Below are 18,781 nucleotides of genomic sequence, written 5' to 3'. Positions count from 1 at the left end.
GGAGATTTTACGTCTGCATTCAGTTCATTCATCATTTACCCAACAAACACATGTTTATACCTACTGTTTGCTACAATGGTGATGAACAAGATAGATCCTGAGAGAATAATTAATAAATTTACGTATTAAAAAGTAGAGTTTCTTGGGGCTGTGGTTGTTCAGGCCTGAGGGGCCTCAGGCATCATTCCCAGCCCTGCCTTGGGAGTTTCCAGGATGGGAGGCCCAGGCAGCATCCAGGCTTCAGTTATCTAGCTGCAGTGCTGAGTTGTATCTTGAATCTACCAACAAAGCAGGTTGAGTGACCTTGGGCAGGTAGCTTCCCTCCTTGAGCCTCCTGTCATGTCCTGGTGAGCCATCCCAGATGAGGGCAAACACTCCTGCTTGGGTGCTGAGCGAGGCTCTAGGCAGGGGCCTCCCCACGCTCTTGGTTCCCCACCTTTTACCTCTGCCACACACTCCACCTCCAAACAGCCTCCTGGAGAATCTTCCCCCCCTTGATTCTCCAGAGTCGGGGTCCGCAGCTGCTTAAGAGATATGGTCACACACTCCAGAGCTGGGAGGGCTTTTAGAGATCAGCTGGGACCCAGACAGGAGGACTGACTAGCCCAGGAACATACAGCAAAGTAGTGGTGAGCCCAGTCCTCCATCCTTTCTTGCCCCCACTCCGCCCAGCCCTGCCCTCTCTGGGCCACCTGTGCCAGGAGTGAAATGAATTACCCTCCCCAGCAGGGGGGGAGAGGCAGTTCCTGAGCCTGGGAACCAGCTGGTGTCATTGTAGTGTTGCCATGACAATTATTCCCCTGGATTAGGGGCCTGACAGCTCCAGAGGCCAGGAAGTAGAGGAGGAGTGGGGGAACTGGCATTTATTCAGCACTTTAAGGTTGACAAAGCACTTTCACACCTCCCCTTATCACCTACCCTTATCAGTACGCATTGAGCCCTGCGGTGTGCTCCGCGGTGTTTGCTGCTTTAGGGCCACTGCCTGTAATCCGCACCGTTCATTGGAATGGGTCCATCATGATCCACATTTTACAGATGTGGAAACTGAGGCCCGAGAGGTTCAGTCAGTTGCCCAAGATCACTCAGCAGGTGGGAGACAGCCTATGTTCATACCAGCTCCCCCTGGCTCTTTGCCTATGCTTGGTGAGAGGAAGCCCCCTCCCCATATTTTAACTGATTCCTATGACAGTCCTCTTATAGGGGAGGAAACCAAGGCCAGAGGCCTTGGATCTGGGCTTCTGCATCTGGAGCTACACATTTTTTTTTTTTTTGGAATTTTTGAATTTTATTTTATTTATTTTTCTATACAGCAAGTTCTTATTAGTTATCCATTTTATACATATTAGTGTATGGAGCTACACATTTCTGACTCTAAGCTTCTTACCTTTCCTGATGCCCCCTTCCCAGAGGGTTCTCTCCACCCTGCTACCCCCAACACTAAGAGTTGCTGTGCTGGCCCAGGCCTTCCTGGAGGAGCTGATGCTGGGCAATCCTGGTGGTACCTGTACCCACTGTGTTAACGTCCAGTCTGATGGGAACTAGCACATCCAGGCCTTTGTTTTTAGTCTGGATCAGAACAAAAGAGGTTCTGGAACCTTTTAGGCACAAGAACCCCATGGATGGGTAAGCTGGGGCTCGGGAGACAAATAGGGACCCCAGCCCCTGGGGGATGTGCAGAGGACCTGACAGGTATGTATTGTCAGTCGGGTCACACGGGTGCAGCTTGGCCCTGTGGCCAGATGACTCCACGCCTGGGAGCTGCCTGGAGATTCCCAAGGTCCTGGGCCTCATGTCCTGCGCTGACCTGCCTCTAGGGCAGTACAGCTCCCATGGAGGGAATCCAGGCAGCTGGTGGGGTTTGGAACAGCTGGCGCCGAGGTGGACGGTGAAGACTCTGAAAGCCAAGGAGCAGTTCTCTGCCCCAGGGACATTTCCAGCCTCCGTTCTGTTCCTTAAAACCCCAGGGAAGGACAGGATAGTTTTCATATTTCAATTCTTTTAGTGCTTGGGAAATCCTTTCTGATGTCTGACTCAAGTCCCTCTGGTACTCAGGTTTCCATGGAATTCTCAGAAAAGAGGGGGGCAGTGGAGGTGTGGTAGGGGACTTCCCCGGAGCTTGGAAACCCGTTCTGAAGTGCTGTCTGTCCCCCGCCAGTTTCATCCCCTCCTGTGGCGTTGACCTCAGAAGCCAGCCTGGCAGCCGCCGGGGCCTGTCAAAGGCTCATTGATTGAGTTTTCCGAGCTGCTGTCTTACCTCCCCCCTTTCTGGGCACCAACTTTGTCCCTTGGTACAGCCCTCACTCAGCTGGTCACTTAGAAACTCCCTCGGGGGCTTCCCTGGTGGCGCAGTGGTTGAGAGTCTGCCTGCTGACGCAGGGGACACGGGTTCGTGCCCCGGTCTGGGAAGATCCCACATGCCGCGGAGCGGCTGGGCCTGTGAGCCATGGCCCCTGAGCCTGCGCATCCGGAGCCTGTGCTCCGCAACGGGAGAGGCCGCTACAGTGAGAGGCCCGCGTACCGCAAAAAAAAGAAGAAACTCCCTCGGGCTTACGGCGGATAGAGCCACATCCTGGCTAGGGTGAGGGCTGGGCCCGTCATTGGAGCTCTGGAAAGAACCTTCTTCCTCTAGCTTTCAGGCAAGATGGGCCAGTGGTGAAGGATCAGGAGTCAAGCAGATGAGGGTTTCATCCTGGTGGCTCTGGACACGTGCTTCTAAGCTGCATGACCTTGGGCGTGGGACTTTGCCTCTCTGCGGCTCAGTTTCCTTGTCTGTAAAATGGAGCTAATGATAGCATACAGCAAGACTTAGATGAGATAGTTCATGTAGAGCGCTTGGCACTCAGGATAGACTGAATACATATTAATGGTTTATTATCATGAGTCTAATGTTTTTGGGCCAAGGCTTGTGCTTTGAGTTGGGGCGTGGAGGTAGATGTCACTGCAGGGGGGTTTCTGGTCAGGGTGTCTTTCCTGGCTGGTTGCTGCCTTAGAGGTGGCTGCAGGCTGGGGCCCTCTCTGCTCCCCGTGCCTCGATTCCAATCCCTCTCCACCCTTTGGTCCTCCAGGTGCGTTACAAGGAGGAGTTTGAGAAGAACAAGGGCAAAGGCTTCAGTGTGGTGGCAGACACACCCGAACTCCAGAGGATCAAGAAGACCCAGGACCAGATCAGTAATGTAAGCTCCCCTGCTCCCTGGGGTACCATACTGATGCCCTGCCCTCTCTTCTCATCCCCTCCCCGCCCGTCTGGCAGACATGCATGAGGCCAATTCTCCGCTGCTCCTCCTCTCCTAGGCGGGCCTGGCTGGCGGCTGCTTGAGCAGAGGGAAGGGAAGGGTTTGGAGTTCCCAGATGCCTTTCCTCTGTGCACCCCCAGATTCCCCCTTTGATACCCTCTGCCCACATAGTATTTCCGCCTTAAAAGGACTGGACTTTTGGGGGGGTGTACAGGGAGGACCTTTATGCTAAATCACCCCCGTACCCCTTACTCTCTCTGAAAATCCCCCCCATCCCCCGGCTGTGGTGAGTGCCAGGGTCCAGACTGGCTGTTTCGTCTGAGCACAAAGGTCAAAACTGGGTGGCAGAGGTGGGGGAAGAGCCGGCCTCCCCCTTGTCTGCCTCTGGGTGCTGATACTGCAGTCATTTCCGCCCCTCCTCTGCCTCCTCCCCCACCTCGGCTTGTTCTTCCTTCCTGTGTAAAAACCCCAGCCGGTTTTGCCTGCTGGCCCTGGCCTGGCACTCCTGGGCCCAGGGCGGTGACCAATGTCTGGGCATGGCAGGGCTGGGTGTGGAGCGTGGGCAGTGGATCGATGCGCCCCATGGCACCTGTGGCCAGGGAACAGGCCTTAGTTCCCTGCTAGGTGGAGCCACAGACCAGCAGCCTGAGTGGCTCTGGGCTTGGGAAGGCTGCCTAAGGGGCTTCGGGCATTGTGAGGTCGGGGGGGCACGACTGTGAGCCACAAGCACAGGACGTGGGCCGCAGACCCGTGTCGAACAGGGCCCTACAAGGGACCGGGCAAGCGGTTGTCTTCATGTCTGGAACAGGAAGAGGTTGGCAAGTTGCCCGTGTCACTGGGCTGAGGGACTGGAGATAGAGGCTGCAGGGGGCCTGGGTGTTAGCTGGTCCACCCGGCATCCAGCCCTCAGCCCTCCACCCGGCCTCCTTGGTCGGGCACTCCTTCTAGAAGTTGGCTGGACCGGGCTTAGGGTGGACTCTGGCAGTGGCTCAGGCGGATGTCAGAAGCCAGGGCCCAAGCCGTCAGAACCTGCCATGCCCAAGACCATGGCTTTTAAGCTTTGACAGCAACCTGCAGTATGAAATACATTTCACATCGTGACCCACCCAACAGGCCTGCTGATTTATTTAAGGGAAACAGAATCAAAGCTTCGAGGAAAGAGTGCTTTACCGCTTAAAGGGCATTTGGATATCTTCTGTTCTATTTTAGTTTGTGAAAGACGCTGGTTGCCGACTTAACTAAATGGGTTTCGCAACTAGGTTGTTGACCAGCAGCTTGAAATTCATGGCTTGAGGAAATGGAGTGCTTCCCTTGGGCTAGTATGCCTCTGAGGGCTGTAATCCCTACCTGCTCCCCTGCTCCTCTGCCTCCCACCCCCACCAGAAAAAAAAAGCTTGTCTCAGTTGCTTCTTTATAAGCCAGGACCAGACCTCACACCCTAAGAGCGTCCCTGCCAATCGGTGGCCAGACCTCCAAAGGGTAAAGCCGGAGGAAAGAAGGTGTGGGTCTCAGCTCTCCACATGGAAAACGGGAGGGAGGGGAAGCCACGGTAAGGGACAAGGTACGGAAGACCCAGTGGGCTCCCAAAGCTGGAATCTTGAGTCTTCAGCCCCTGTGGCTTTTCATTGTGAAGACTGTCTTATCTTGGATACCTGTTCCCCCGCCTACAACCCAACCCCCAGCACATTCACTCATTGCTTCCAGCCTGGGGCTTTTAGAAGAAGGGAGACAAGCCCAGTCATCCCTGCCTCCCTTTCGGAGAGGCTTCCAGAATACTTCACACGAGGCCTATTGCACCTGTACGTATCCCTCCCCTCCCCTCCCCTCCCCTCCCCCTCCCCTCCCCCTCCCCTCCCCTCCTCCCTCCCCTCCCCCCTCCCCTCCCCCCTCCTTTCCCCCCTCCCCTCCCCCCTCCTTCCCCCCTCCCCTCCCCCTCCTTTCCCCCTCCCCTCCCCCTCCCCTCCCCCTCCCCTCCCCTCCCCTCCCCTCCCCCTCCCCTCCCCCTCCCCTCCCCTCCCCCTCCCCTCCCCTCCCCCTCCCCTCCCCTCCCCCCTCCCCTCCCTCCCCTCCCCTCCCCTCCCCCCTCCCCTCCCCCCAAACTAGTTATTGGAGGTGTTAATGTCTGAGGAGCCCTGGTAACAGAGCTCACCCTGGCCAAGACACTCACACCTGAGGAGATAACATCTTATCATTAACCACAGGGCTGCAATTAGCTGATTGTTCTCTGCTCTGAGGTGGGGGAGGTGACTTGAGCCTGACCTGGTTCTGCTTTTGCAGCCTTAGCTGGAACCTGTGACTTGTGACCACAATGCTGGAAAACTCTTGGTTTTAGCAAGTACAGTTAGTCTGTCAACTGTGGGCCTCCAAACAGCTGGACGAGAATCACTTGCAAAGGTTGATTGAAAATGCAGGCTCACAGGCCTCCTCCCCAGGCCACCTGGGAGCAGAACCCAGGAACCAACATTTTCTCTCTCTCTTTTTTTAGGAACCAGCATTTTATTTTTAAAATTATTTTTGTTGTTCCTTTTTATTTTTATTGAGCTATAATTGGCATACTGCACTGTATACCTTTAAGCTTTCCAACCTAATGATTTGCCTTACTTACATAATGAAATGATTGTCACAGTAAGTTTAGGGGACAACCATCATCTCATACAGATACAAAATTAAAGAGATAGAAAATAAAATTTCTTTTTCAGGGACCAGCATTTTTAACACATTCCCTGGGTTACCTGAAGTTTGAGAATCGTCACCAAGAGCCTGAAAAAGCTTCACCGGAGGTGCCAGGCCTGGCCACATCCCAGAACCCCCCAGGGAACTTTAAACCAAGTTGTTAACTTGTCCCTCCTCCAGAAGAGTTTGGGGAAAGATGGTGTTTAGAGCCACACCTTTTGTTTTGTATCCAAAATAGTGTTCCTTTATGTAGCTTGTCACTCACTTCCCAGGTTAACGTCAGATGACTCCTCATTTGCGAGGAAAATGTCAAGCACTTAGCATGTGATCAATATTGTCAGTTGCTATTAATTTAAAGGCAGACTCGTCTGCTTTCTACACTGTGGCTAAAGAAGGGACATGGACTAAAGTTTGGCTGAAAAGTTAGGCCATTGTCTAGTACTGAGAATGTCTGGAAAACTGAGGGGGCAAGGTGCTAGTTAGACATCTGTGGTGAGTATTTGTGTCTTTTTTTTTTAATTGAAGTATAGTTGATTTACAATGTTGTGTTAATTACTGCTGAAAAGCAAAGTGATTCAGTTATACACATATATACGTTCTTTTTTTTCATATTCTTTTCCGTTATGATTTATCATAGGGTATTGAATATAGTTCTTTATGCTATACAGTAGGACCTTGTTTAGTAATTGTGTCTTCATTAAAGGCACCTGAAGGGGTGAGAGGCCAGGACCGCAGGCTGTGAGCTGAAATTTATCCTGGCCTTTGGTCACCAGCTGTGATGGCTGTAATGGACGGGAGTCTTTAATTGCTGAGGTCCCTATATGGGAGCCACAGCCTTCAAGCAGAAAAGCTTTTATTTATCTACATGTCTACTTATATACTGACTTTCTGTGTACAATTTTGGGTCTTTTAACTTTTCCTTTTTCTGTGAAGTGTAACACATAAACACCTGTGTGTGTACTCACCATGCAAGTCAAGAAGCAGAGCGTGACAGCACCCCTGTCAAAATAGAGTTTTCAAAGTGTTAAAAAAAAACAACAACAAAAAACATAACTCTCATGCAGTGAATACCTATCATATAATTACCTTAATTATGAGGAACCAGCTGGAGCATCTGACAGGCAGAGGTGATGCCTAGTCTGTGAAAGCAAAGCACTGGATATAATTAGATACAGAGCTAGTTAGTGTTCTGCCATTAGCTGCAGAACTAGTTAACGTCCTCCAGGACTATAAAACCATAAGCTTTGGGCTTCCCTGGTGGCGCAGTGGTTAAGAATCTGCCTGCCAATGCAAGGGACACGGGTTCGAGCCCTGGTCTGGGAAGATCCCACATGCTGCGGGGCAACTAAGCCCGCAAGCCACAACTACTGAGCCCACGTGCCACGACTACTGAAGCCCGGGCGCCTAGAGCCCGTGCTCCGCAGCAAGAGAAGCCACAATGAGAAGCCTGTGCACCGCAACGAAGAGTAGCCCCCCCGCTCCTCAACTAGAGAAAGCCCGTGAGCAGCAACGAAGACCCAACACAGCCAAAACAAACTAATTAATTATTTAATTAATATAAAAACCCAAAACCATAAGCTTTGGAGATAGCCTTGCTACAGGCAGAAATCCTTTGCATTTCTTTCAGTCAGAAATAATTAGTAGCTTATATTCCTTAAATAAGCTTCATTCCTTATAGTCCAGGCCTAATCAGTAGTAAATAGTAAAGTCAAAGAAAATTCTAGCCCCAGAGTCAAATGCCCCAGAGGTGGGCTTGTTGGACAACCCTGTAGTTTAATTTTTGAAAGCGTGTGCTGTTCTTTTCTTTACAATTTTAAAACGTAGCTACGCTTTCTTTTTTTTACTATGTAATTTTTTTTCTTGTTTTTAAATTGAAGTATACTTGGTTTACAATGTTGTGTTAGTTTCAGGTGTACAGAGAAGTGATTCAGTTTTATATATACATATTTTTCCCCCAGATTCTTTTCCCTTATAGTTTGTTACAAGATACTGAGTAGAGTTCCCTGTGCTCCACAGTAGGTCCTTGTTGATTATCTCGTTTATATTTAATAGTGTGTATATGTATCTCACACTTAATTTATCCCTTCCCCACAACTATGCATTTCTGAATACTATAGTTTTGGTTTTCCCAATTTTGAACATATCTGTTCTCTTGCGTCTTGCCTCCTTTGGGCAATGTTGGGTTTAAAGAATCATGTACATGTTTGCATGCAGCTGTAGTTTGTTCTTTTCTGTTGTTGTATAGCATTCCATTTAAGATACTTATATTGATGCTGGTGTTGATGGTCATTTGGAGTGCTTCTATGGCTGTGGACAGCTTCATACATATTTCCTAGTGTTGATAATGTGGAGTGGAATTGCCAGATCTCAGAGCGTATGTTCCTTCAGCCTTACCAGATAACACTGAACTACTTTTCGAGCGGTGGTATTGATTTACCCTCTCGCCGGCAGTGATGAGAGTTTCCGTGGCTCTACATCCTTAGACTTGTTCATTTTAGCCATTTTGATTGTGTGTAGTGGTATCTCACGGTTTTAACTTGCATTTCTCTGATTACTAATGAAATCGAGCACAGATTTACATTTGTTTTAAAAACAAAATCGTGTTAGTCTCTCACAGGGAGCACAGCGTAACCTGGTGGTTGAGAACTAGGAGCTGGCGTTAGGACTTACCCACCCCTTACCTACCTCCTGAGCATTGGTTTCCCCATCTGTAAAATGGGGATGACAGTGATACATTGTTCTTGGGCTGGCTGAGAAAAGGAAATGAGTTATACATATAAGGGCACCACAGAGGACTGCAACAAACGGAAACACTGTTAGAAAAAAACAGACCCTGGCTGGTGAGTTGACTATTCCATTCAAAGCCTGATGTTCCCTTCTTGGTCATGATGTAGAATCACGTGGAAGCAAGTGTGGAGTCAGACCTTCGTTCTCCACCACAATCAGGAGAGCAGGGGTTCAGAAAACGGAACATCAGCTAGCAGAAAAAATGCATTTTTCTTAGGTTTGGAATGGACCCTCAACTAGTCATCCTGGAGTCCTGGCTGGCAGGGCCCTTGGATGAGTGAGGAGGGTCCTTAGGCCTGGGTCCCTCTACCCATGTGCACTTGGATCTCATGGGCACAGTGACAGCCTGGCATCCTTCCATGGGATCCCAGGACAGTTTTTAGACCAGGGCTCTGCTGACGTTTCTGAGCATATGGTGACACCTTTTCAGGGCATTTAGACGATTAGAACTTTGCTGAGCTTGGAACAGGGAGGGATCAGACGGGGCCTTGGCCTCTGAAAAATGTTCATTTTCCTTTTGAATGTGCTAACACCCTTTAAGGTGCCTCTTTGCTTCTCAAACCATTAGGTTGATCGGCAAAGTAATAACAGTTTCCCCGCTTGTTGGGCAGGGGAGGGAGAGGAAGTTGAGAGGATTGAAGTTTTATCAGGTGGGGCCGGGCAGAAGGGAACTGCAACCTCACTTTTTGCAGTCCATTTCCCCTCTGTGCTGCAACTCCTGACTTAAGTACCAGGCACCCCTTCTCTCAGTTAGGGTGACCTTGTGATTATCATCCCTTTTGAGAGTGAAAGGCAGTGCTATTCATATCTATTCCAGAAGACATGAACTGGTACTAGGGGCAGACTTGGGCATGTGGTCACCCTGACCCAGGAAAGGGCCCGTCCAGCTGTGGCTTTGTCCTTGTGTCACCAGCCTCAGCCCTGACTGAGTAATGAAAGTCGTTTAACTTCTGAGCCTCATTTACTTCTGTAAAATAGGAATTAAAGTGTACCTATCTGACTTATTTTTTTAGGGTGATTATTGTCAGGGCCAAGGGAGATTATGTGCAGAGAACTCAATGTGAAAAGCTGAGCAAAGGTCAAGGTTATTACTATTAGATTAACAGGTGGTTCCTGCATCGATGGTGGGGAGGCTGCCACGACTCTGTCCACCTGAATCAGCTGGGCCTAATTTTATAGATATTTACGCATGTGGGGTGGCTTTTTAAGGAGCAAGGTGGATCCCATCAGCCACTTGTGGAAATGCACACGTGTCCATACTTGCTTTCAGCTCTAGAGTTTGGCTAGGTTCCTAGAGGAAGTCGGGAGCCTCCAGACCATGTGGGAGCAGGTGGTACAGTAACCTCTTTTTAAGATGAGGAAACTCAGGCTCAGAGGGGACGGGACTCTTCCAAGCTCACTGAGCAAGTGAAGGGCTCATGACCCCAGGGATGAGACGTGGGAGGGACACTGCAGCTGTCGATGAAGGACTAAGTCTGTAGGACACAAAAGGGGAGATGGCGCCAGGCCTGGGACCCAGACATGCCTCCTTCCTCAGAGAGTCACCCCTTCACTAATACAGACAGAGCCGTACCCAGAGAAGTGGGCCGTCAGCCGGGGTAGCTGGGCCCCAGCACCAGGGACACACCTGCCCCTCAGCCCACCTCCTGGCTCCCTCAGGGCCTGGTGCAGGCCTCTGTCGGCCTCCACATGTGCACTTTCCCTCCCCTAGTCATCGGCTCCCAGAGTCAGGCCTCTTTTCATTAACAGACAGTAAACAAGGGAAGCTGACCTTTCCCACCCCCAGGACAAATGTCAGAAGGCCTGTTGCCTTGGGAGCCTAGAGGCCTCTCCTTGTCCCCACCCCCGACTGCTCACCAGAGGACGGGGTCACCAAGGGAGTGGGGCTAAGGGACACTCACCTTTTGCCCTTGTCTTAGGAATCTGAGAGCAGGGCACTGGCCCTGTGTCCTTGAACTTCACCCCTGGGTGCTCTTCCTTTTGGGAGTTCAGGGATTCGATGAGTTTTCAGTCTGACCAGGACCAGCTGCCTCCCCTTCAGGAATGGGCTCAGTTTATTTCACCATTTGGATGTGGGTCCCTACTTGGGCATGAAGGGAAGGGGCAGGGGGAGGAGGGGGCTGGTCCTCCCTGCCTCCAGACAGGGCCCATCCTGGGCTTTGCTGCTGCCCCACCTGTTCTCCCAGCCTGGGCTGCAGTGGGTCACCGTCAGTTAACAGCTGGACGAGCAGCTGAATGATGTGGGTGGTCCCAGCCCACCACCCCTGCAGACCTTTAGCCCAGCTACTCCTGTGTAAGGCCTGCCTGGCCGAGTGTTAACTCTTGCCCTCCTTGCAAAGCGGATGCGAGAAGGCAGCAAAGAAAGTGGGAGGGGGTGGCCCATGGGAGGTCCCGGGCTGGGACAGCTGGATCAGGCCTTGGCAGGGGCTTCCAGGGCACAGGATCGCTCGTTGCTTCTGCTCCGGCAAACAGGGCAGGCTTTGCCCCCATCTGTTCCCTGTCCCCTCACCCCACCCCTTTTTTCACTGGGAGAAGCATGGGGCAGGATCCTGGTGAACAGGAAGTGAGAACCAGCTTCTGGTCCGAGGCCTGGAGAGAATTCAGGCCTGGGTCTGCTCAGGACAGGACCAGTTTTCTGTGTCCTGCTTTCCAGGTTTCCTCTGGGGGGTGAGGGGGAGCTATTCTGTCACTCTCTGTCCCACTTCCTCCCTGAGCCCCGGCCCAGCCCAGCGATCCCGGAACACACAAACCACGGGCTTTCCACCTCTCCTCGGTTGCTTCCTCCCCACCAGTGTCCTCTCTGAAAAGTGAATAGACCCCACTAGGGGTCCTCAAGGTGGGATGTGGGCTACATGCCACTGAGAGTACAGGGAGAAAACCCAAGAACTCCTGGAGGTTGTTCTTTTTCACCTCATCCTTTGTTTTATTCATATTTTTGGTGTAAGTTTTACAGGAGACATTCCATATTTGTGAAGTGATGCTTGTGTGTAATTGAGAAAACAGATGCAATTTGGGAGGACTGTGCTAAAACAGATCTTACCAACAGGAATATGCATTCAACATATTTGGGCAAGCGGGGATCAGCAAATTTTTCCCGTAAAGGGCCAGATAGTAAATATTTTAGGCTTTATGGGCCGACGGGCCTCTGTCGAAGCTACTCAGCTCTGCAATGAAAGCAACCATAGGTAATGGGAAATGAATGGTGAGACTGTGTTCCAGTAAAACTTTATTTCTGGACACTGAAATTTGAATGTCATAGAAATTTCACATGTTACGAATCTTATTCCTCTTAATTCTCCCCCCACTTCCCCAGCCTCCAAACATTACAAAATGTAGAAACCGTTCTTAGCTCGCAGGCTGTGAGCAAACAGGCTGCAGGCCCGTGGACCAGAGTTTGCCAACCTCTGCTCTAGATCACTGGTTCTCAAACTTGAGCCTGCTTCAGACTCACCTGGGGGAATCTTTTAAAAGTGCATAGTCCCCCCCCCACAAAAAAAAAAAAAAAGAAAGAAGGAGAGAGAGAGAGAAAGAAAGAAAGAAAAAGGGCATATTCCAAAACCCCAGCCCTGATTTTGTAGATTCTATGGAAGGCCCTGGAACCTGCATTCTAACAAGCAACCCAGGTGGGTTGGGAGCAGACAGTCTGAAGACCAGATCTTAACGCAGCTCTGGGTCCCGGTATGTTCAGTTCAGCCAGCCCTTGCTGAGGACCCTGGGGTGTGTGGCTTCTCTAGGCCTCTTTTTGCCCATTTTTGGAACCTGAGAAGGAACTCACCTTCTAGATACCAACCCACCCTCAAGGGAGGGCCTGGCATTTCTTTGCCCTGCAGGCTAGGGTCCTCAGCAGAACTCTGCGAGGTCATACCCACAAGAGGCAGAGTCGCCTGCTGGTTAAGAGCACAGTCTCTAGAGTCTCCGTGAGCATGGGTAACTCATGCTGCTTGTCGGTGCCTTAGTTTCCTTCTTGTCTGTTAAATGGCGACTATACTGTACCCCCTTGTAGGTGCTGTCAAGGTAAAACGAGCATGTGATGCAGAACACCTAGCACAGTGCCTGGCACCTAGTAGGTGCTCAATAAACAGGAGTTGCTGCTTTTGCTGCTGTGGACCAGTGTGAAAGCAGGGTAGCCCTAGCCCCTGCCACAGGCACAGGAAAATGACCACTTACATTTGTCTCGTGCTTTAGCTTACGTGGCCCTTTTACATCCATTATCTCATTGCATCCTTCAGCAACCCCTGTAAAGTGGAAATGGAGGTGTAGCAAGGTTAAGTGCTTGTTCAGGGGCACATAGCTGGTACATCCCCAACAAGAACCCAGCTCTCTTTGCCTGGAGACCTCCAGGAGTCTCTCCCGTCCCAGGATCTTGAGTGGCAGCGGAAGAGGAGCTTTGGTTGGTTTGCTGTGGGTCCTTCACCCAGCACTTTCTGCCCCTGCAGATAAAATACCACGAAGAGTTTGAGAAGAGCCGCATGGGCCCCAGCGGGGGTGAGGGCCTGGAGCCAGAGCGCCGAGATCCCCAGGACACTGGCTATCGGCGGCCCCAGGAGCAGCAGCCTCACCACATCCCAACCAGCGCCCCAGGTGAGCGTGAGGCCTGTGCGGGCAGAGGACCTGAGGCCAGGCCGGCTACAGGGTTGGGAGGAGGTGAGAGGGAAGCCTCACGTACACACACACACCCAGGTCTCATCCCTACCGAGGGCACAAGCACCGGGGTCAGGGCCCGTTCTGGGCTCCCAGCGCCATGGGGGGAGATGCAGCCCCTGCTGCAGAATTCGCAGCACCGGCAAATGTGCACACAGAGACAGAAGCCTTTGAGCAGCGTGGCGGTTGAGTGAGGTGATGGGCGGTGGAAATACATGGCATGGGCTTCGTGGAAGAAGGGAGCAGGCTGGCTTTGGCAAGACAGTTTCTGAGCCCGTCTCCTGCTGGCTTCCAGTTTACCAGCAGCCCCAGCAGCAGCAGGCAGCCCAGTCCTACGGTGGCTACAAGGAGCCTGCAGCCCCGGTCTCCATACAGCGCAGTGCCCCAGGCGGGGGCGGGGTGAGTAGCCCTGGCTGCGGGGAGAGGAGGTGTGGGAGGTGAGTGGGCCTCGGGGAGACGTCCTGGACGTAATTCTTGCACTTTCCTTAGAAAACCCCCCCAGGAGGCCTGGCCTCCCCTGACCTTTGACCCCAGCTCCCTTGCCATCTGCAGATAATAGGGGTCTCAGCCTCTCGAGAAGAAAGCAAGTGTGGTGTAGGAGGCAGATTGGGACCCTGTGTTCCAGCCATAGCTGTACATTGGGTGAGTCTCGTCCACCCAGCTCCCGGCCCACGTTTCCTTACTCCAGCTACCTGGGAGCACACAAAGCACCTTTCTGCTCGGGGCCCTCCAGACTGCGCCCTGCTCCCCAGTCTCCATGACGACGACCTGCCAGGTCCTTCAGATCTCAGCTTGCCCCTGCCTCTGAGGCACCCTCCCAAACCACCCTGTGGCGAGTGGGTCTCCCCTGACGTGTCTGTCCTTCCGCCCCCCTGGTTTCCTTCAGAGCACTTTTTCCACCTTGAAACAGTTCTCTGGGTTTGTCATCTTCTGACTGTGACCCCCACTGGACTTGACGCTCCATGAGGGCAGGGCAGTGTCTCTTTGGTTCACCTACTCTGAGCCAGGCTCAAAGCGGGAAGTCATCAATTTAGTGAATAAATTAACGAGCAAAGTGGGAGGTGGGGTGGGATCAGGCTTACCAGCCCTCAGACTAGAAGTTTGGTCTGTAAGTCCTGCTACTTATCCCAGTGATGGCGCAGCCAAGCTCAGCTCCTCTATGCTGGGTGCCTTGGAATTCAAAGTAGCTCATGTAGAAGCAGGAGGGACAATACTCCGAGAAATAAAGTAGCTTGAGATAAGTGGCCTGCTCGGGCCTCAGGCTCTGGCCACACAAATGAGGGAGTGATTGTCAGTGCTATCTGGGGTGTCAGGTGGGCCAGAGAGGTCGTGTGAAGGATAAGGTTCCAGATAGACCAGCCAGTCCTTCCAATACTCACTAAGCCTGTTCTGGACTGAAGGGATTTGGCTCTGAATAAAAGTCCACCTTCCTGCCCTCTTGAAGCTTACATTCCAGTCGGGAGACAAACACGAAAGCCAAGAGATAAGTAGGTATGTAACAAAAGGTCAGAGAAGAAAAAGACAGCCGAATGAGGAGGGGAGAGAACAGCAAAGTTCTCAGTAAAGGAATGAGTGGTGGAGGAGAACAGCAATTGCAAAGGTCCTGAGGCAGGAATGTTCTAGGAAAGTTCAAGGATCAGCAGGAAGGCCGGGGTGACCAGAGAGGGGAAGAGGGCAGGGAATGAGGTCTGATCATGCAGGGACTTGTAGGCCATAGGAAGGCCTTGTGACTGGTGAGCTGTGCAGAGTAAGGGGTTTGACTTGTGTTTTTAAAATGTGGCTCTAGCAGCTGCGTCGAGAAGCAGCAACAGAAGATTGAGGGCGGAAGCAGGGAGATGAGTTAGGCGGCTATTGCAGGATGTGGGCTTAGATGTGGTGACTTGGCCCAAGAGATTAAAGGCAGAGTTGGTGATAAGAGACCGAGGTCACTTCAGTCATTTCTTGAGGGTTGTGACCTCTTATTCCATAGCCTTCGGGGCTGATGAAGCTGGTTTCTGCTGCGGGGGGTGGGGGTGGGGGGAGTTTGAAATTTCATGCTGAAGAGGATAGGGGGCCTCTGAAGGATTTAAAGCCAGGGAGGAACATCCTCAGGTTTGCATTTTGGAAAGTTCCCCCGAGATCACAATGGATGAACAGTTGGAGGAGGCAGACCAGAGGCTGCAAACAGAAGGTCTGAGCAGGGGTCCTGGTGGTGGGGCGGGGCAGTGGGGACAGATCCCTGAGGTTTCTAATGGGCTCGTCCAGCCCCGGACCCACACTGATCCCAGAGCCTGGCCTGGGGCACCGTAAAGCCTGAGCTGACCCCCAGAGACAAGTCGATGTCAAGGGCAGTGAGGGTCAGAGGACGTTAGAATCTTGCCTACTTCCAAGATCACAGCTAGAGTTCATGTGTTTTTACTGGACATTTCCTAGAGCTGGGGCTTAAGCACAAGACTTTGGCTGAGGTTGGAAGGTGGGACCTGACAGATATGTCTTGTGTCACCTGGAGGTTTTTCTCACAGGAATTGGTCTTTGTCCTGAATTTGGGAACCAAATTCATCAACAGCTTCAAAAAAAGAAGAAAGACTGGTGCTTATAGTAACACAGATAGGGACTTCCCCGGCAGTCCAGTGGTTAAGATTCCGAGCTTCCACTGCAGGGGGCACGGGTTTGATCTCTAGTTGGGGAACTAAGATGCCGCATGCCACGCGGGGTGGCCAAAAGAAAAAAAAAAATGCAGATAATAGAACACATGTCATATTTTTAACCTCTACCCGGCATGGTGTCCACCGGACATTACTGCGTTCCTGTTCCGAGAGACAGGGCAGAACTATTGTAACCTCCGCCCCTGTTTGTGCCTGGCCCTTGGTAGACGCCAGATGCATTATTAAAAAGGTGGTTGCTCTCAGAAAATGAGACACAGAGGTGAGAAAATTCATGGCAGAGCCCAGCCCTTCCGTGTCTCCCAGCTCCTGGTCCACTCTGCTCTGGGGTCCCAGAGAGTTAGGCACCCCTGACTAACCGCGCCCCGACCCCTGCAGAAGCGGTACCGCGCCGTGTATGACTACAGTGCCGCCGACGAGGACGAGGTCTCCTTCCAGGACGGGGACACCATCGTCAACGTGCAGCAGATCGACGACGGCTGGATGTACGGGACCGTGGAGCGCACCGGCGACACGGGGATGCTGCCGGCCAACTACGTGGAGGCCATCTGAGCCCGCCGGGCGCCGCCCGCCCCATCCGTCTTCAGTGCATTCCACAGCATCGCATCCGTCCTGGGCGTGACCTGTCCACCCTTTTGGTGTCTCTGTTTTTTAAAATCTGCAACAGCTTGTTTATTCTCCCCCTCTTCCAGCTTCTTTTGCCAACCGAAGCCTTGTTCTGCCACTTTCGCGGCTCCTTCCTCTGGCAGGTTTTCCCCTTGACCAACTTCTTGATTTTCTCTCTGGATGGAATAGGTGTGGACCTCTCTGAGGGAAGCCGAGGCCCGTGGGGCTGGTCTCGGGGGGGGGGCGACCCGTCAGCTCCCAGGCCTCTGCCTTCTCTCTTTTCTTCCCCCTCAGCCCCTCCTGCCCACCTCCTCACACACCCAAACATTCCAGGCTGGGGTGAGCCCCAGACCCCCAGGACTCCCGGGGCGGCTGGGAGTTGCTTCACACACTCCCGGGAGTGGGACCCACCGCCCTTGCCCCTGGGATGGGGACAGGGGTGCTGCCGTCCTGCAGGGACCAGTGAGATGGGCTTTGCCTCTGCTTCTCAAAGATGGGGCTGCCAGCCCTCCAAGGGGCTCCCTCACCCTTCTCTCCCCAGCTCAAGGGCAACAGAGGAGGGTGGAGTTCCCGCTTTGGGATTCATTCTTCCCTCCGGACACGGTTCCTTTTCACACTGTGATTTTGCTCAGCTGCCCACCCGAGCCTGGTGTGGGTGAGCAGCTCCCCAGGAAGCTCGGCTTGGGTCCGGTTCTCGCCTTTACTTTAGGGACAGCTGCAGGAAGGAGGGGAACGGGGTGTTCTCTCCGCAGCCCTTTTCCCTCACTCCCACCCCGCTCTCCAGGGTCCCTGGCTTGCCTCCTCGTGAAGGGTGCGTCAGGGAAGCCTCGGGCCTCTCGCCCATGCAGCCCGGCCTCTCGCGAGATCTAGTTAGGCCGCTCCTCGCCGCGCCTCCTGGCAAGGTGTCTCCAGGCCTTCCATGGCCTCCCCCCTCCCCACTCCCCGCCCGCCCGACCCCAGGTGGACTGTGCGAAACCACAGGACCCTCTGTATCTCCAGGACTTTGTTGCGGGGGAAGGAGCGAGTGTCTGCAGGTGTCCGTGACAGGCGAGGGTGAGTGTGAGCGTGAGAGAAGCGGGCGGGGTGCGGGCTGTGTGTGCAGAGCTGTCCTCCCCGATGTTTTCCTCAAAACCCACAGTGAGAGGGGAGGACGCTGGGGGAGTGAAATTACTTATGTTTTCTTTGGAGTGAAAAATCCCTCCTTCTATCCCCGAATGGAGGAAGCCCACCCACCCCCTTTCCAATGTGCCAGGCGGAAGTAAGGGGTGTGTGTGTGTGTGTGTGTGTGTGTGTGTGTGTGTGTGTGTGTGTGTGCTTGGTGGGGGAGGGGTGGGGGGAAGGCTTTGTGGCTCCAGGCATATTCTCTCCCCCATCTCTGTGTCCTGGGCCGCAGAATAGGGGGCCAGGGGACCCTGTGTCACCCGCACTGTCTCCCCCGCCACCCTGCCCAGGCTAGCTCCCCATTTACTTAATGCCTCCTTGCAGAGGAGAGGGTCCCAGGGCTACAAAACTGGAAGCACAGACCCAGGATGAGGAAGGGAAAGATGGTGCTATCTCCAAGTCCCTTCTCTTGCTCGTTGGTGGCTGTGACGACCCTTGCCTGGCTTTATTCATCTCTGGGCTTTCTTGTCACCCTTCTGGGTCACCCCTCCCATCTTCACCCCGAGTCCACTGACTCAGGCCCCACAGGTTGACATCCTTGCATCCTTGTGCCCTGCAGGCATATTTAGCATCAAGTCCTCACTGCTTGTGAGTTGACTTGGGAATATTTACCCCAAATCAGAGGCTTGAGCCCCTGCCTGACCAATCCCTTTCCCCCTTGGCCAGAACCAAGGTGAAGGCAGGTGGAGTGTCTTATGTTGGGCAATTTGGGGGATGAGGGAGGCAGAGAGGGAACAATTTTGGGAGCCTTGAGGCAGGCGCTGGTCCATTTTGTTACCTCTTGATCTCAAAGCACAATGTGGATTCTGGGACCAAAGGTCAGAGACACATCCTGTTGGAGAACCTGCGGTTGGCAGGGCGGTGAGAGGGTGGGAGGAGGACCTGGGGGAGCAAGAAGTAGCCTCTTTTCACTCGGCTTAAATTTCCTTCCAAAATAAGGCAAGCCAGCCGCTGGAATCTTGCTGCCAGCCCTCTGCTCCTCCCATCCTAAAAATAGGGGACCTTTTCTTACACACCCCCAGAGAGAGGAGGGACTGT

General features: G+C 52.8%; 1 protein-coding gene across 1 annotated transcript in view; it reads left to right on the top strand.

Annotated features, from left to right (window-relative positions):
- LASP1 (LIM and SH3 protein 1) overlaps positions 1-16,528 on the top strand; it is a 36,949-nt gene extending 20,421 nt beyond the window's left edge. Inside the window, exons 4-7 of the mRNA XM_065896852.1 lie at positions 3,066-3,173; positions 13,130-13,274; positions 13,630-13,733; positions 16,355-16,528. Coding sequence (XP_065752924.1) covers positions 3,066-3,173; positions 13,130-13,274; positions 13,630-13,733; positions 16,355-16,528 — 531 coding nt within the window. The remainder of the gene's footprint in view (positions 1-3,065; positions 3,174-13,129; positions 13,275-13,629; positions 13,734-16,354) is intronic.
- The last annotated feature ends 2,253 nt before the right edge of the window (positions 16,529-18,781 follow it).

Source organism: Phocoena phocoena, chromosome 19 (assembly GCF_963924675.1).
Source record: "Phocoena phocoena chromosome 19, mPhoPho1.1, whole genome shotgun sequence".
Lineage (NCBI taxonomy): Eukaryota > Metazoa > Chordata > Mammalia > Artiodactyla > Phocoenidae > Phocoena > Phocoena phocoena.
This window is presented reverse-complemented; position numbering and strand designations above follow the sequence as displayed.